General features: G+C 37.6%; 1 protein-coding gene across 2 annotated transcripts in view; it reads left to right on the forward strand.

The window, feature by feature from the left end:
• Positions 1-17,337, forward strand: part of CTNNA3 (catenin alpha 3) — a 1,564,769-nt gene that overhangs the window by 367,155 nt on the left and 1,180,277 nt on the right. For both annotated transcript variants that reach the window (XM_012801447.2, XM_003783622.3), the window contains one exon: positions 8,742-9,005. In XM_012801447.2, the coding sequence (XP_012656901.1) occupies positions 8,742-9,005 (264 nt within the window). The remainder of the gene's footprint in view (positions 1-8,741; positions 9,006-17,337) is intronic.

Consider the following 17,337-nt stretch of genomic DNA (forward strand, 5'->3'; position numbering starts at 1 on the left):
GTGGCTGGCGCCTTAGCCACTTGAGCCACAGGCGCTGAGCCTCCATTGCCACTTTTTATTAATCTGTGTGTACCTTGGGGTGAATGTTCATTTATTTTTTTGACAACTAGGGCTAGCACCATTTTTTATATTTCCTCATAGGATTCTTTGTGAAAGAATGACTGGAAATGTGTTGAACAAAATAAACTATGACACCCATGTAAGGAATGATTAGCTGGAAAGTTGCATCCTCATCCGGGGGCTTGCATCCGATCTTACACTCAAATAGGGTCTCTGGGTTTGTTCTCTGAGATGCACCCTAGCATTCAGACGACAGAAGATCTGTTTCTTGCAAGTGAATCCTGGAAGCTTACATAGGAAGGAATTATAAGGATAACAAAATGTATTGATCTGTGACTAGGTTTTAAAATTCAGTTTTCTTCTTAGAGTTATTAATGTATGCACTAGAGGAAAAGTTTTGGATATTTGAACCTTCTTGTTAGATGAAATGATGAAACACACACAAATTGGAAGGGAAGCATGAAATATGGCAACGAGTGCTTACAAAAGTAGTTCATTATTCTTCTGTTTATTACTTTTACTTCTTAATCATATGGCAGATGGCTTCAGATGGAATTTATTTTTGAGATATAAATTCTAGACAGACAATAGACTAATACAATCCATGTTGCATTTGCTTAAAGTAGATAGAAAATGAACAGTGCATTGGGGATCACTCTCACAGCTCTCTCTCCCCCTCTACACACACACATGCTGTATGTGTATACACACATACGTACATTTTTTCTTGACTGGCACAGTAGTCTACATTAGAGTTAGGTAATAATATTTTTCTTGCAAGTTTCTTTGGAGTCATTAACGTTTGCCTTGGTCTATGTCAGTTACCCAAGGTAGGCACTCATGGCCCCAAATGCACACCTTGGCAGATAACGTAATCCTATTCTTAGTTTCATATTTGAAATTGAAGAATTCTTTTCTTTTCTTTTTTTATTGAATTTGTACTATTCATACGAAATCAAAAATGCGAAATAAGGATAGAAAAGCCGTGAAGTCTTCTCTATGCTGCTTAATGGTGTTTCGATTGTAAAATCTTGCATTTTTTAAATAAGTCTCTGTTTTTCTCAAAACTTTTTTTTTTTTTAACTTGAAATCTGCTTTTGTTTCATCACCTTATGTCCCTCAGCTCAGTTGAGGCTCAGTATGCCATTTCTTAATTTATGTTTGGACAAACATTTAAATTAGCAAGTGTTTCTACTGTTTTGTTTGTTGATAGAACACGAAGCTGCCCAGTGACCGAGGAGGCAGTTCACATGCAGCATTGTGGCAGAGGGACCACCAGGGATAGAGGCCAGGCAAGAATGGATCCAAAAGGCAAAGGATATTTGGGCTTTTCTGCTGCATAGCTTACTCTTAAAAAACAAAACTCCCCGTTATGAGCTCCCTTTCTTTCCTCTACCAGGACTGGTTTTATCAGCTTCGGAAATCTCACTTAAACACTTGGAAGAGAATTCAATAATTTCCACGTGCTTCTGCTTTGTTGAGCAGAGTATCTGCTTAGCTAGTCCATGTGGGCGGGGATGCAGCTTAGTGAGGAAGTTTTCTCTCATTCTCTGAAGTGCAGGTTTCTCCGAGGGCATATGGAATCAATTGGTGTGAAAATCCTTTAGCTTTGCTTTGCTTTTCTTTCTTTATTTCCTTTTTTTTTTTTAGAGACAGATTCTCACTTTATTGCCCTGGTAGAGTGCTGTTGCATCACACAGCTCACTGCAACCTCTAACTCCTGGGCTTAAGTGATTCTCTTGCCTCAGTCTCACGAGTGGCTGGGACTACAGGTGCCCGCCACAATGCCTGGCTATTTTTGTTGTTGTTGTTGTTGTTGTTGTTGCAGTTTGGCTGGGGCTGGGTTTGAACCCGCCACCCTCAGTATATAGGGCTGGCGCCCTACACCCTGAGCCACAGGTGCCACCCTAGGTTTGCTTTTTCTGATGGCCAGGCTATGGGAGCTTTCTTTTCTTATTTTTAGTTTTCAAACTTTTAGAGTTTTTCCTTTGATTTTTATTCCTAAATAAAAACATTCAAAGTGGGTAGAAGATTCTTGTAGCTGGACTGCATAGCCAGTTATTTTCTCATCCTTCCTTTAATAACATGGGGAATACTGGTACATGACAGGACCGTACCTTGTTTGTGCTCTGTCCTTTGCCATCAAACTCACATGCCATGGATATTTTCTTGGCTTTACTCACATTTTGTTCTCTTTGATTTTACATAAACATAAAAAAATTAAAGTCTAACGTACATTTGGAAAAGTGCGTATCTCAGAAGTGTGCAGTTCAATTAGGTTTTCCAAATGAAACACATTCATGGAACCAGCATTCAGAACAAGAAACCGAAAATTGCCAGAATTCAAAAAAAATTTTTATCCCTTGCCAGTCTCTAATCATCCCTCAAAAATAACAGCTATTCTGATTTCTAACACCATAGACTAGTTTTACTTGAGTTTGACCTTTATATAAACAAAATCAAACAATGTGAATATTTTTGTGCCTGGAATTTTTCATTCCATATTTCATGGTGTTGTGTGTGTCTTAGACTTTGTTCATATTCATTACTTTGGGTTGTTTCCAATGTGGGCCTATTATAGATAGTGCTGCTATGAATATTTTTGGATGCGTCTTTTGATGACTATAACACATATCAACATAGGTGTGTACCCTCCCCTAGGAGTAGAGTAGCTGGATAATGTGCTGTCCATATGTTCAGTTTTAGTAGATACTATCAAATCGTTTTCCAAAGTAGTTGTACCAATGGCTTCACTAACATTTAATGTTTTGCTTTTTAGCTTTCTGTGGAATTGTTATAGATGAATTTGTCTATGCTCTTGGGATTAAAGTATATTTCTTATAAATCTGATTTCAAGTTTATTCCTTTTTGAGCTACTTCCTCTAGCATATCTATTATCCACTTGTCTTTTTGTTTCTTTCTTTTTTTTGTTTAGAGACAGAGTCTCACTTTGTCACCCTCTGTAGAGTGCTATGGCATCACAGCTCACAGCAACCTCCAGCTCTTGGGCTTAGGTGATTCTCTTGCCTCAGTCTCTTGAGTAGCTGAGACTACAGGCACCCACCACAACACCTGGCTATTTTTGTTGTTGTTGTTGTTGTTGTTGCAGTTTGGCCAGGGCTGGGTCTGAACCCACCACCCTTGGTATATGGGGCCGGTGCCCCACTCACTAAGCCGTAGGTGCCGCCCATCTTTTTGTTTCTTTAACAAAAATATATTAAGCTCCTAACTTGTGCCATATACTATTAGGTAATAGGATATTAACTAAGTAAGTTATAGTGTTTGAATTCAAGCAAATTATAATGAGGCAGTGGGAACAAATATATTTTAATTTATTTTCCTCAAATTTGTAAGGTTAATTCTATGATCTAGTATTTCTAGTTAATTCTGTGATCTAGTATTTCTTGTTAATGGTCCATTAACAAGTTGTCATGTTCATTCATGAGTTCTAGATTTTTTATTATGCTTTCAAGATAAATTTTCCTGTGTCAAGGTGAACAGACCACATATTTTTAAGTGTCCCTGATATAGAAGTTATTCTGTGTTTTATAATTGCTTATTTCAAAGAACGTTCTTTGGTTATCTTTTCTTAAAGTATGATGACCATGATTATCCACAGTGATTCAGGTTCTAAACTGTATGGGGTATGGGTGTGTAAGAATGCACATGTATGTGTGTATTATGTTTTGTTTGTAAAAGAATTGTAATTAAAAAGTTTTGTATTTTCTGATGTCCTTCTTTGTAATTTAAATATATATTTTGCCTTTGGGGCTAGCATATAAAGTCATTGAGTTGATATCGTTAAGGAATAATTTGTGAGGAATCCCCGGTTCTTCTTGTAACGCTCATCCTGGGTAAAGTCTATGAACCTTCACACACACACCTGGCTTTAGCTCTCAACTGTGACCCGGTGATTTCCGAGTCTCTATTTCTGGCCCATACTATCCTCTGCATTCTAGACCCAAATGAAGTGTCCTTCCACTGGATCTTGTGCTGGCATCTTTCATGTGGCAAATGACAGAAAGTGTTTCACCTTTGTCTTAACACATTTCTTTTTCTGAATTCCCATTCTGGTTAAGAACATCGCTACGAACACAATTGCTGAAACAGTTCTTTAGACATTTGTAAACACCTTCTCCTCTCCCCTCCCACCTAAAGATACAAAAGTCTTACCATCTTTACTTCTTAAATATTCCCTGGATCCTTCTTTTTGTCGCCTGGCAATAGTGTGAAGAGACCTATGTCTCTTGCCTGGACATGGATCATTACCTGGATTCCTTGACTGTAATTTTATTCTCTCTAATCTACTCCAATGGGTGTTATCAAAGTAATCTTCAAACCACACACATCTGAGCTGATTGCTTCCAGAGTTTTTAGCTGGCGTGTGAGATGTCTCTGGTCTGCCTTTCCTGCTGGGTTCGTCCCCATTTCCGCTCAGGTTCCAGGGACTTGCAGTGGCCTGCACACTCCTGCCCTTTGCATGCTGCGGGCCTTTGCACATGCTGTTTCCTGGTTTTTATTAACTCATTTATTTTTGCTCGTTTTGTTCTGTATTGTTCACAGGAAGAACTGCTCTGTACCGTTTAGGAATCACTCCCTCCGATTGTGGTAACTTGGATGAACCTGGGGAACATAATGCTAAGCGCAGTAAGCTGGCCTCCGAGAGGCATGCCCGTGCAGTCTCATTCCTGTGTGGAATCTGAGAAAAGTCAGACTCGTAGAACTGGAGGCTTTCAAGGTGGAGACTCTGGAGTGATGAGGAAATGGAGATATATTGGTCAGAGGGAAGAAAGGCTCAATTATAAAATGAATCAGTTTTTTGGGATATGTGGTACAGCATTATGACAATAATTAATAATGCTATGTTGTTTCCTGGAAATTTGCTAGAAGTGGATCTTCAATGTCTTCACAACACACACACACACACACACACACACACCAAGGGGAACAATGTGTTGTGGTATATGTATTGATTAATCTGATTGTAGCCATCATTTCACAGTGATGCATATATCAGAGCACCTTGAATACACACAATTTTTATTTGTCAGTTGTATCTCAGTAAAGCTGAAAAAAAATTCACCTTCTGTGATAAATTTTCTTTAGTCCCGTCAAGCTGAAGGACTTTCCTCTGTGCTGTGACCATTTAACTTCCCATATCCATTTGTTTCTTTGGCTCCTCTTCTGATCTCTGAGCTCTTTGGGTTTCCACCATTTCACAAACTGCAGAGGCTCTGATCTGTAGCACAGGCCCAATAATATTTGTTGAATGAATGGTTGAATTAATTAACTGATAGCTTAGAGCTCTCCTTTTTTATATTTTGTGATCTTTAAAATCCCTAAATACATTTTGTTTTCTTGCCAGGGTTAAAACTCATATGTTACTTCTCTACCCACTTGCACAGACTTGTAAGGTCTTTTTAAATCCCATCTGTGTGTTTCTTCATCAGCTGGAAGCATTTAATGTCTTCTTAACTTGGAACTCTCATGTGAATTCTTTCTTGTGGACCATTTAAAAAAAGATATTAAATCAGTATCAATTCTTGAAGAGCTGCATTCTTTATGTTTCTTTATCCAAAGAAATCCCTAATTAACCGTAGCATTTAATTTCAATTTTAACCTGGTTTAAAATTTTAGGGTGAATACGTGTAGGTAACCTATGAACCTTTGACTCCATGATGTCATCAGTTAAAACAGCGTAGAACAACCACAGACCCCTACGGCAGCCTTTTGTTTTGGTGTTTCCCCCATTTAACTATGTGCCTGTTTACTGCATTCAGTTTATCGCGTGTGTTGTCCTTTGGCCGAGTTGGTCTTGCCTTCTCAATTTTCCTTTCCTAACCTCTACAACCTGTCCTCTAAGTTACACTAATGAACGCAGAGCTCTGACGCTGTGAGGAATATGAAAATCACTGTTTGGGGGATACAAAAATAGTACACCAACTTGGACAAATTTAAGGAATACAGTAGTTCCACATTCTTTCTATGATTTTTTTTTTCTTTTCCCACATATAATCCATTTCTGTTGTGCTATGTACTCAATCTGATAAGAGGGTTGGCAGTTGTATCATTAACCCCATTTTTACTGAAAGAGCAGGTGACTTATCCAGCTCACGGTGCTAATGATCAAGTCGAAACTGGAACCCAAAGTGGAACTATAAGGGGGGGAGGTTGTAGCAAGCTAAGAAAACCACAGAGCATCTTTTCTTTGGTAATTAGTGAGTGTGAACAACGGGTTGACAATTCTAACTGTCCTCCCTACATTTTGTAAAGAAGTTAATTTCCCCCAAAGCCAGTATGAAGTAGCAGACAGCCTTTATTTTCAGATGGGAAGGAACTGAAAATACAGTAGCACAAGCCGTTTATTAACCTCAGGCAACATTATACGGAGTAACAGAGTCTCCTGAGAAAAGCATAGGGTTTGTAGTAAGAAGACGTGGGTTTATACCTCAGCTCTCTTACCAATCTCTTCATCTCCTTACACTAAATTCCTGTTTAGTTAAAGTGGGGCTGATAATACCAGCCTCATTCCCATAAAAGGTATAGTGATGATCAACAAGATACTATTTCATATACAGAAACTCATTACAAGCTACATGATTTTAAACAAATACAAGTCGTCTTTCTTGTATAGAAAATAAGGAAATCCTTTGTATGTAGGAAAAAGTATTACATAGTTGTAATGTGATCCCGGTAGCCTGAGATCAGTGCTAAACACTCAGCCATAGGCCTCGTCACAGCAGGTGGCTCCCAGAGAGCCGGTCACGAGGATGGGCCAAGCTCTTGGCTTGTCCAGGCAGGCAGGTTGTGCCTGTGCTCCCCTTGGCTTGCCATTTGGCAGGAGGGGTGGGGGCAACATGCTCTTCTCCCATTTTACAGGTGAGTAAACAGAGGCATGCAGATACTTGTCCCAGACATCACCATCAGTAGAGGAATCAAGGATCAGAGAATCACATTGACTTGGGTTATGGTACAAGAACTGCCAACATCTAGCTCTTCTACATCTTCCTTGGCTGAGGAACTTGGCTCCTTGAAACCCCAGTTTTCTCATTTTAAAAATGGGAATACTCACATCTATCATGAGTTTTTATGAAGATTATAGGAGACATTATGAATTACATCATGAATTTTTACAATAATTTGTACAATTTGTACGATATTACATTATGAATTACATCAACATGTTCTTTGAGTTAGCTTTTTTCTTTTTTTAAAAATAAACTTTTTATTGGGGAATAATTTTACATTTAAAGAAAAGTTTCAAATCTAGTACAGAGTTCCCATCTACCTTTTCTCTATTGTTAATACTACATTTTAACATTTGACACACAATAAAACGAACATTGAAATTAACTATTAACTGTTAACTGTTAATATTAACTATTTGGGTTTCACCGGCTTTTCATGGATATATTTTCCTGTTCCAGGATCTAGTTCGGGGTCCACATTGCATTTAGTTCTGTCTCCTCTTGTCTGATGGTTTATTCATCAATCTTTTTGTTTCTCTGGACCTTAATGATCTTGAAGATACCCAGGTATCATGTCAGGTGTTCCCCAGTCTGGTTTTGTTTCTTGTTTTTCTCATGATCCTCTGGGGTTGTGGATTTCTGGAGAGAAGCACAGACATAGCATCCTTCTCCTGTCACTATGTGAAGACATGCATGGTACCCATGGGACATCACCTTTGATGTCAGCCTTCATCATTTGAGTAAGGTAGAGCTTGCTAGGTTTTTTTTTTCCTTTGTATCTTGAGCTTGTTTTGATTACCTATTACTTAGACTTAGGACTTTCTCTTCCCTCTCTTCTCTCTGATTGTCATGCGATACATTTCAATTTACTGCAAATTATCATCTCTGTGGAAATACCTTTTCCAACCACTTAAGTTAAAGCAGCATTTGCCACTCAAGTCAATCTCTGTGACATTTTACTTTTGTGTTTTCTTCATAACAATTATTATTATAGTTTATGGTTTGTATATAGGCCCTGCTACCTGCCCCCCACCTCAAATCTATATGCTCTAGAAGAACGAGATGCTTGTAGGATTATTCACATATGTACACTAAGAGTCCAGCACAAGGGCTAGCATCTGCTAAGTAACCATGTGTCAAATAAATGTCAAGGAAAGAATGACAACAGGATTAATTTATTAGGATCTCTGAAAAAGAGCAAAAAATCAGCTAAATGGTGAGAAGTTTAATTTAGTGTTGTTATCTCAATTGGTCTAGTTTTAATGAAAATGTTAAATGCAATTATCAACATCTACAGAAAAGGGTAATTAGCATCCTTGTAATTCAAGCTCTCTCATAATACTTAATAATGTGAATGCCAGAATATTTTAGCTTTCAATTCAAGCTCCCTTATTATACTTAATAATGTGAATGCCGGCATATTTTAGTGACTTACAAGGATCTGATTGACAAGTATAAGATCTACTCAGGTTTTACACATTTGCACCATTGTGACCTTTCCTTGCAAACTGACTCAGCTTTCCTATTGTAGAACTTTTAACAAAATCCGAAGCAATGTAGAAATAATTGATGCCCTTGATTTTAACTTCTAGCTGACTTCTTAGTGTTTATATCTTTTCATGTATACTGACAGAAAAAAAATGAAGATTCTTTGTGTAATTCTTTCTCTCATATCCCATTGTAAGAAACCACTTTTTTAATTTCCTTTCTCAGGACTTAAAATCTCCAGTTCAGAGGGATGAAATTGCAGGAGCCCGGGCCTCATTGAAGGAGAACTCCCCCCTCTTGCATTCAATTTGTTCAGCTTGTTTGGAGCATTCCGATGTTGCTTCCCTCAAAGCCAGCAAGGACACAGTTTGCGGAGAAATTCAGAATGCCCTCAATGTAATTTCAAATGCTTCCCAAGGCATCCAGAGTGTGCCAGCCTCCCCAGAACCTCAGGCAGCAACCCTGGGAAGTGCCCTTGATGAGCTGGAGGTAAGTGGAGAGAATGACAAAACGTGATGTGATCCAGGATGAAAACAAAGAAAGTAAGATCCACGTGTTGGCCTTTAGAGCGTGAGAAATAAAAACCCAATTATTCAGTCAGCCTCCAATATTGATACCGTTTGCATCTTTCAATGAATTGATTAGCAGAAAAATATTCTATGAGTAGACTTCTGATTCTTTCACTCCTCTGCTGAGAAAGCTAATGAATATGAATTGGGATTGTTAATTACATTGAAGTGATGACCATGAAACACAGGTCAATATAGGAAACGTAGGATTTAGTCATCCTGCAAATAATTAGTATTGGCATTGTGTTCTATGTGCTTCAGACACATCTGATCACTGATTTTCACAAAATCTTACCTTTTCTCAGGGGACTATAGGCAAAAACAAAGACAATAAACATTGTAGATAATTAATTATATACTGTATGACATTGAGAAGGCAAGATGTTATCAAAGGCTTGATAGGAGGTTAGGGAATTGCAGACAGCAATCTAGAGCAAAGGCTGGAGGGCACGTCCTCTGCATCTACGTGGGAAGCCAGGGTGCCTGAGCGAGTGATAGGAGCTGAGGTTAGAGAGCTACTGAGCCCAGGTTATAAAGGGCTGTGTAGGTTTTAAAGACTTCGGCTTTTTCTCCAAGTTAAATGGCCATCTATTATAAAGTTTCAACCAAGGGCACGACATGCTGACTGACACCTGTGTCTTAGAAGGACTACGTTGATTGCATGTGGATCATAGACTGAAGGGGGCCAAGGGAAGAAGCCAAAAAATGAGGAAAGAGGCTATTGCAGTAATCTAGGTTCCAACGTTACATTTGTACATGCTACACCTGATTCTACCTCATGGTTTAGTTTGAACCAGGGTGGTGTTGGTTAAATTGCATAAGTGGAATCAACTGAATTTCGACAGAATGAATGTGGGACATGTAAAAAAGGAAGGAGTCGTGCTTGGGGGTGCATGTTGTGTCCTCCAGAGTCACACACAGGTAGAGTTGGGAAAGCAGGTTCTATCTGGGCCAGGATGAGGGAAGGAGCAGGATTGGGCAGAGGAAAAAGTCTCCCTGAGAGGCAGACCCTCAAGGCCTGGCCCAATCAGCAGGGAGTTCTGGAGAGAGGATTGCCCTCCAGGTATACTTTGGCAGAAATGGCCAGGCCTTTATGCCTCTTTCAGTGGCCAGATGCAGGTTACTCTGTCTTAGGAAGTATATGAGCCCTGGGGTGTGAGGTGAAATTTGCTGGAGTAGATGAATAGGATCTTACAGGTTGGGGATCCCATATCCAAAATGCTTTGGGCCAGAGTATTTTGGATTTTCAAATTTGGAATATTTGCATATAAGTAATGAGATATCTTGGGGACAAGATCCAAGTCTAAACACAAAATTCGTTTCTGTTTCATGTATACATTATAGACACAGTCTGAAGGTAATTTTACAACAGTTTTAATAATTGTGTGTATGTAACAAAGTTTTATGTGCATTTTAACTGTGACCTGTCACGTGAGTTAGGCGAGAGTTTTTCCCTTGTGGCATCAGCCACATTCTATATTCTTAGGATCACAAAGAAGAAAGACATTTACAAATTGTTCCTTCTTGCGAGACTTCTTTTCCTTTCTCTCTTTAGTTGAAAGTGACTTAGAGGCAAGAATGGCAGCGGTTGGGGAGAAGAGACAGTGTGTGTGTGTGTCCATGCATCTGTGTATGTGTATGTCAGTGTAGCTTCATAGGGATAGGTTTGGGCATTGAAAAGGGCATAGGTCTCAAATGAGGTCCTTTACATGGCAGACTGACTTCTGAACAAGGGAGCAGGGAGTCTTAAAGATTTTTTCCTGAGATCCTCATGAGGACTCAACAACCTTTGAAATTCAGTTCCAGTCAAAGGCAGAGATACACAAACTCGTAGAAAATGCCTTAATTTTATATATTTTTTACAACATCCAGGTTACAAATAGCTTTTGAGGCTGTCTGAACTAGATAACACAGTATTTATTGAGCGCTTAACCTCTTTTAATGATTTTGTAAATTAAATGGTTGCACTCTTCATTATTTACAGCAAGCTGTATTGGTAAAGTAACCAAAATAACCTTTGCTCTATTTTGCTTCTGCAAATATAATACTTTGAAACAAGTTGATGTAGTAAATACTCTGCTGGGAGTAAGTCTCATTAAATGTTTATAGTGTGGAAATGTATCAGAGTGCTTACTCAACAACTACCCTACTAAAGCTTTTGTTAAATCTTTCATTCTGGCCCACGGCTGGTTGTATGTGTGAAACCTGAGATTTATTGGTAGAGAAAATAGAAGTCGAATTAGGACACTGTACAGGCTTAATCGATTGATTTTTTTGAAAGGCCAGCTTGAATTATAGGGTGTTTCTTCTGCATTTGTGACTGAATGAGAGTTGAGAAGTGTTGAACTGTGGGTTAGTAGGATTTTGAAATATTAAGCAAGAAACTTTGCTGTTAAAAATGGCTTTGAATAATCCAAGTCCACTAAGACTTATTTCTCCTTTGCAAAGGGAAAAAGCAGATATAGTAGTTGCACACAAGAAATATCTGAGCCTTTGTGTGATAAAGATAATAACAGAAGGGATGTTTGTAGTATTTCCTTATTCTGAAAGAGCTCTTATATTTATTTTCTTATCTTTTTCTCTTGTGTATTCATTTCTGTATCATCAGCACCTAGAACAGTGCCCTGTACATAGTAAATACTAGATAAATATCAATGAATCAATAAATGGACAAATATAAAAATGCTGAATGTCATTTCGTGGTATTGGAGTAGAGTGCATTTTCCCCTTAGCCCTATTTTTTTTTCTTTCTAGCTGAAAGCGTATGTACTTGAGATATATGGCTTTACTTTATCTAACTTTTAACGGGTCCATGAATTTATAGTGAGGGAATATACCTAAAGCACAGCTAAGTGATATGCTGCTCGGAATCTTGTCTGTGATCAGGAAGTACAGAGAGAACATATATATACAGAGGGTGCCAAAAAATGTATATGCATTTTAAGAGAGGAAGAAAACTGTATTAAAATTGTAATATGCAATATATACTGACAACAAAAGGGAAATGTGATTTAAATCACATTGAGCACCTCTTATAACTGCAGAAATCAGCATGACTTAATATTACAAATTTAGTACAGTTTTTTTTCTTTTTTTTTTTTTGTTTGAGAGACAGAGCCTCAAGCTGTCACCCTGGGTAGAGTGCTATGGCATCACAGCTCACAGCAACCTCCAACTCCTGGGCTTAAGCGAGTCTCCTGCCTCCACCCCCCGAGTAGCTAGGATTATGGACGCCTGCCACAACACCCGGCTATTTTTTTGGTTGCAGCCATCATTGTTGTTTGGAGGCCTGGGCTTCAAACCCGCCAGCTCAGGTGTATGTGGCTGGCGTCTTAGCTGCTTGAGCCGCAGGTGCCGAGCCAGTTTTTTTTCTTTCTTAAAATGTGTATACATTATTTTGGTACCCTCTGTGTGTGTGTGGTATGTGTGTGTGTTTGTGTGTGTGTGTATATATATATTTTTTATTATATATATATATTTGTATATATATGTAAATTTTTTTCTTCTCTGAGTAGCTGTCCAGCCTTAGTCAAGTTTCTGTGAGACTTCCAAGATACATAACCTTTTACCAAGAGTAATAATTTTAAGGAATGTAGTCCTTAAATAGTTGCATTTTCACCTGAAGGAGAATCCTGACTTCTATAATCAGATTAACATTTAGGAGCTAAAAAATAAAAATGTTCATCCCTGGTGTCTATTAGCATGTTAATAAAATTTAAAAAAATGGCTTGCTTTCTAGAAATGTAGTAATCTATAAGAACTGAAAGTGATGGATAAAATATTTTTAAATACATAGCTAATCTGATAGGTGAATTAGAGAAATTCTTCATGGCCAGGTACAAACAGAGCACACATCTCAGCTATCAGGGCAGTGCCAGCACGGTGCTGGCAGCTGGGGGGAATTTTGTTCCTCTTGTGTCTTGGACCTTGAATTTTGAAGCAACATGAACTGAGGACCAAAAACAAATCCTGGACCCTGCCAGGTGGCAAGTTACATAAAAGACCCTTGGGTAAAACTGAGAATATTTAAAATCTGACCAGCTAGTTGCATAAATGAGAAAAACTCTAGTCCTTACTGCAGGAGATAGTGGGAAAACTTGAGTGGCTCATCTTTGGTCCTGTGTGGCTCAGAAAAAAGAACAGAATACATCTTGGAAATTTTCTAATTATAGCCTGTATTTATCTGGACTTTGGGTTAGAATTCATATTATCTGTGTCGCCTCTAAAACCCCAGCTGAAAATCTAATTTAAAGTTGTCCTATCCTGACAGTACCTCCAGAGACTTGCCAGAAGTAAACTTAAATTCTTTCTGCACTTTATACCTAACCTTCAGAAAATTCTCATGCAGTTTGAAGGAAGATGAGTTCTCAAAAGACACACAAATAAGCCATCCTGAGTGAGACTTCCTAGAAAGAACGAACCGCAGAATTAGATTTACAAACACTGCAGATACTGAAATTATGATACTGAATATAAACTATTATGTTTCATACATGTTATCCCCCCCTTTTTTTTTCATTTAAAGCAGGGTGGGCCACATGTAGCCTTCTAGGTTGTTAAGGGTGGCCTTTTGACTGAATCCAGATTTTACAATACAAATTCCTTTATTTTTATTGATATATTTTTGTTCATCTTTTTATTTTTAAAATTCCAAACAATAAAATAAGGTTCAATAGAATAATGCTCCCAGATTGACGAGAACAATTAGAATATTAGTAAGCGATAGGGCTGAATGGACAGCTGCTATGCTCACGATTTAGTTCTACCTTCCTCTCCCTGACTGGCACCATGACTGCCTGAGGCTGGTTGGCAGGAGTTTATGGGGGTAGAATACATTCATCTGTTATCAGCTTTTACAGTGGTGCACTATGATTCTATTTGAAGTGAAATTTGTGATACTTGCATATCTCAACAGTACTTTTAAGTCTATCTACTTAACAGTCCATTATATCAAAGAACACCAAGAGAACACTGAAGGAAGAAAATAGAATTTTTAATGAGGATTGGGAATTGCAATATTATCTTATTTCTGCTAAAGATAAGATGATTTGCTAGCTTTGTGATACTATAATATCAACACTGAAACATTGAAGGCCATCAGTATTGGTCAAAATTAAATCCAATTTATGTGAGAATTAGTCACTATTTTCTTTAATTTTCTTGTTTTTTTTTCTTCTTTTCCTTTCCTTCACCCCCTCCCTCCTTCTCTGTCTGATCTTCCTTTCCCCCATGCCCTACCATGTCATTAATTGTCCTCATATCAAAATTGAATACGTAGGATTCGTGCTTCTCCATTCCTGTGATGCTTCATGAAGAATAATGTGTTCCACCTCCATCCAAGTTAGTACAAAAGCTGAAAAATCTCCATTTTTTATGGCTGAATAATATTCCATGGTATATGTATACCATAGCTTACCATTCCATTCCTGGGTTGAAGGATAATTAGGTTGTTTCCACATTTTAGCGATTGTAAATTGGGCTGTGATAAACAGCCTAGTACAAGTGTCTTTATAATAAAAGTTTTTTTTTTTTTTTCCTTCTGGGTAGATGCCCAGTAATGGGACTGCAGGATCAAATGGGAGGTCTAGATTGAGTTCTTTGAGGTTTCTCCATACTTCCTTCCAAAAAGGTTGTATTAGTTTACAGTCCCTCCAGCAGTGCAAAAGTGTTCCTTTCTCTCCACATCCATGCCAGCATCTGCAGTTTTGAGATTTTGTGATATTAGGTCATTCTTGCTGGGGTTAGGTGATATCTCAGGGTGGTTTTAATTTGCATTTCTCTAATAATTAGGGATGATGAACATTTTTTCATATGTTTGCTAGCCATTCATCTGTTGTCTTTAGAGAAGATTCTATTCATCTCTCTTCCCCATTAATATATGGGATTATTGTTTTTTTTTTCTTGTGAGTAATTGAACCTAACATTGTTAAAATATCTATACTTCCCAGAGCAATTTACCAATTCAATGCCATCCCTATTAAAATACCAGCATCCTACTTTCAAGTCTTGGAAAAAATGATTTTGCATTTTGTATGGAACCAGAAAAAAACTGGTATAGCTAAGGCAATTCTTAGTAATAAAAACAAAGCTGGGGGTATCATCATACCAGATTTCAGGCTGTAGTACAAGGCCATAGTGGTCAAGACAGCATGGTACTGGCACAAAAATAGAGACATAGACATTTGGAATCAAATAGAAAACCAAGAAATGAAACCAACAACTTATAACCACCTAATCTTCCATAAATCAAACAAGAGCATCCACTGGGGGAAAGACTCCCTATTCAATAAATGGTGTTGGGAGAATTGGATATCCATGTGTAAAAGGCTGAAACTGGACCCATTCTTTTCTCCACTCACAAAATTTGATTCAAGATGGATAAAGGACTTAAATTTAAGGCAAGAAACAATAAAAATCCTCAAAGAAAGAATAGGAAAAACACTGGAAGATATCAGCCTGGGGAAAGACTTTATAAGGAAGACTGCAATGGCAATAGCAACAACAAGAATAATAAACAAATGAGATTTAACTAAACTGAAAAGCTTCTGTATAGCCAAGGAGACAACAACCAAAGCAAATAGACAACCTACCCAATGGAAAGGATATTTTCATATTTTGATTCAGACAAAAGCTTATAACCAGGATCTCTACAGAACTTCAATTAATCCAGACGGTTAATTTTTATGAAGAACAGAATCAGCAAAGTGAATTATTGAAAGAAGATTCCTATATAAATGTAGTGTTTCCGTGTCATGTCAAATCAAAACAACTTGAATTTTTTTTTGCAATTTTATCCTAGAATTGATAAATAAGTTCAGTAAAATTTCAGGTCACAAAATTAATGTATACGAATCCATTGCATTTCTATTACTGATAAAGAGCTGAGAGTCAAATCAAGAACTCAATAGCATTTACAGTAACTACAAAGAAAAAAAATATCCAGGAATATACTTAACCAGCGAGTTGAAAGATCCCTACAAGAAGAACTAGAAAACACTGATGAAAGAACTTCGAGATGAGACAAACAGATGGAAAAAGACCCATTCTCATGGATGGGAAGAATCAACATTGTTAAACTATCCATACTGCCCAAAGTGATATACAGATCCGATGCAATTCCCATCCAAATTCCAACATTGTTTTCATAGATCTAGAAAAATATAATCCCAAACTTGGTATGGAATCAAAAATAAACCCTGAAGAGCCAGAGAAATCCTAAGCAAAAAACCAAATCTGGAGTCATCAAATTACCTGACTTCAAATTATACTGTAAGGCTATAATAACGAAACAGTATAGTACTAGTATAAAAGTAGACCTAGACCAAGAACAGAATAGAGATTCTGGAAATAAAACCATATAGCTACAATCAACTTGTTTTTGACAAAGCAGACAAGAACATACACTGGGGAAAGGACACCGTATTTGATATATGGGGTGGGAAAACTAGATAACCAAGTGAGAAGGAATGGAACTGGATCCCTATCTCACCATATATAAAAATTAACCCCAAGGTGGGTTAGAGACTTAAATGTGAGACCTAAAACCATAAAAATTCTAGAATAAAATGTAGGAAAAACTCTTCTATACATTGGCCAAAGCAAAGAATTTGTGAATAGGACCCCAAAAGTGAATACAAAAAATAAAAATAAATAAATTAGGGTTAAACTAAAAACTTCTGCATAGCAAAAGAAATAATCAACAGAGAAGATACCATACAGGATGGGAGGATATAGTTGTAAACTATACATCTTACAAGGGCAAATAAATTATCAAGTTCACAGCTTGAATCTCTGCACACACTTTTGTTCTTTCCAACTGGATGAGGCACACTCACAAAGGCATCTTGGGAAAAAACCTTAATATTCTTCAAGGACACGTGGAAAATTAAGTAAACTTGACCATGTACTAAGTCAGTGTTTTTCAGAGAACTAGTATTGTATAGGCCACTATTTATATGGATAAGTGAAATTACCCCACTCTTTGGAACCTTTTTGCAAAGCACATCTGTGTAACTTCTGTGTCATGACGATGTTATAATTGAAAGTAAAGAAACACTTTATAACTGAGAAGTAATGAAAATATGGAAGAAGCCCAAGTGCCCATCAATCCACGAATGGATCAATAAACTATGGTATATGTACACCATGGAATACTATGCAGCCCTAAAGAAAAACGAAGACTTTACCTCTTTCATGTTTACATGGATGGAACTGGAAAATGTTCTTCTTAGCAAAGTATCACAGGAATGGAG

Source organism: Otolemur garnettii, unplaced genomic scaffold (genome assembly GCF_000181295.1).
Source record: "Otolemur garnettii isolate 467f Iridium unplaced genomic scaffold, OtoGar3 scaffold00008, whole genome shotgun sequence".
In the NCBI taxonomy this organism is placed as follows: Eukaryota; Metazoa; Chordata; class Mammalia; order Primates; family Galagidae; genus Otolemur; species Otolemur garnettii.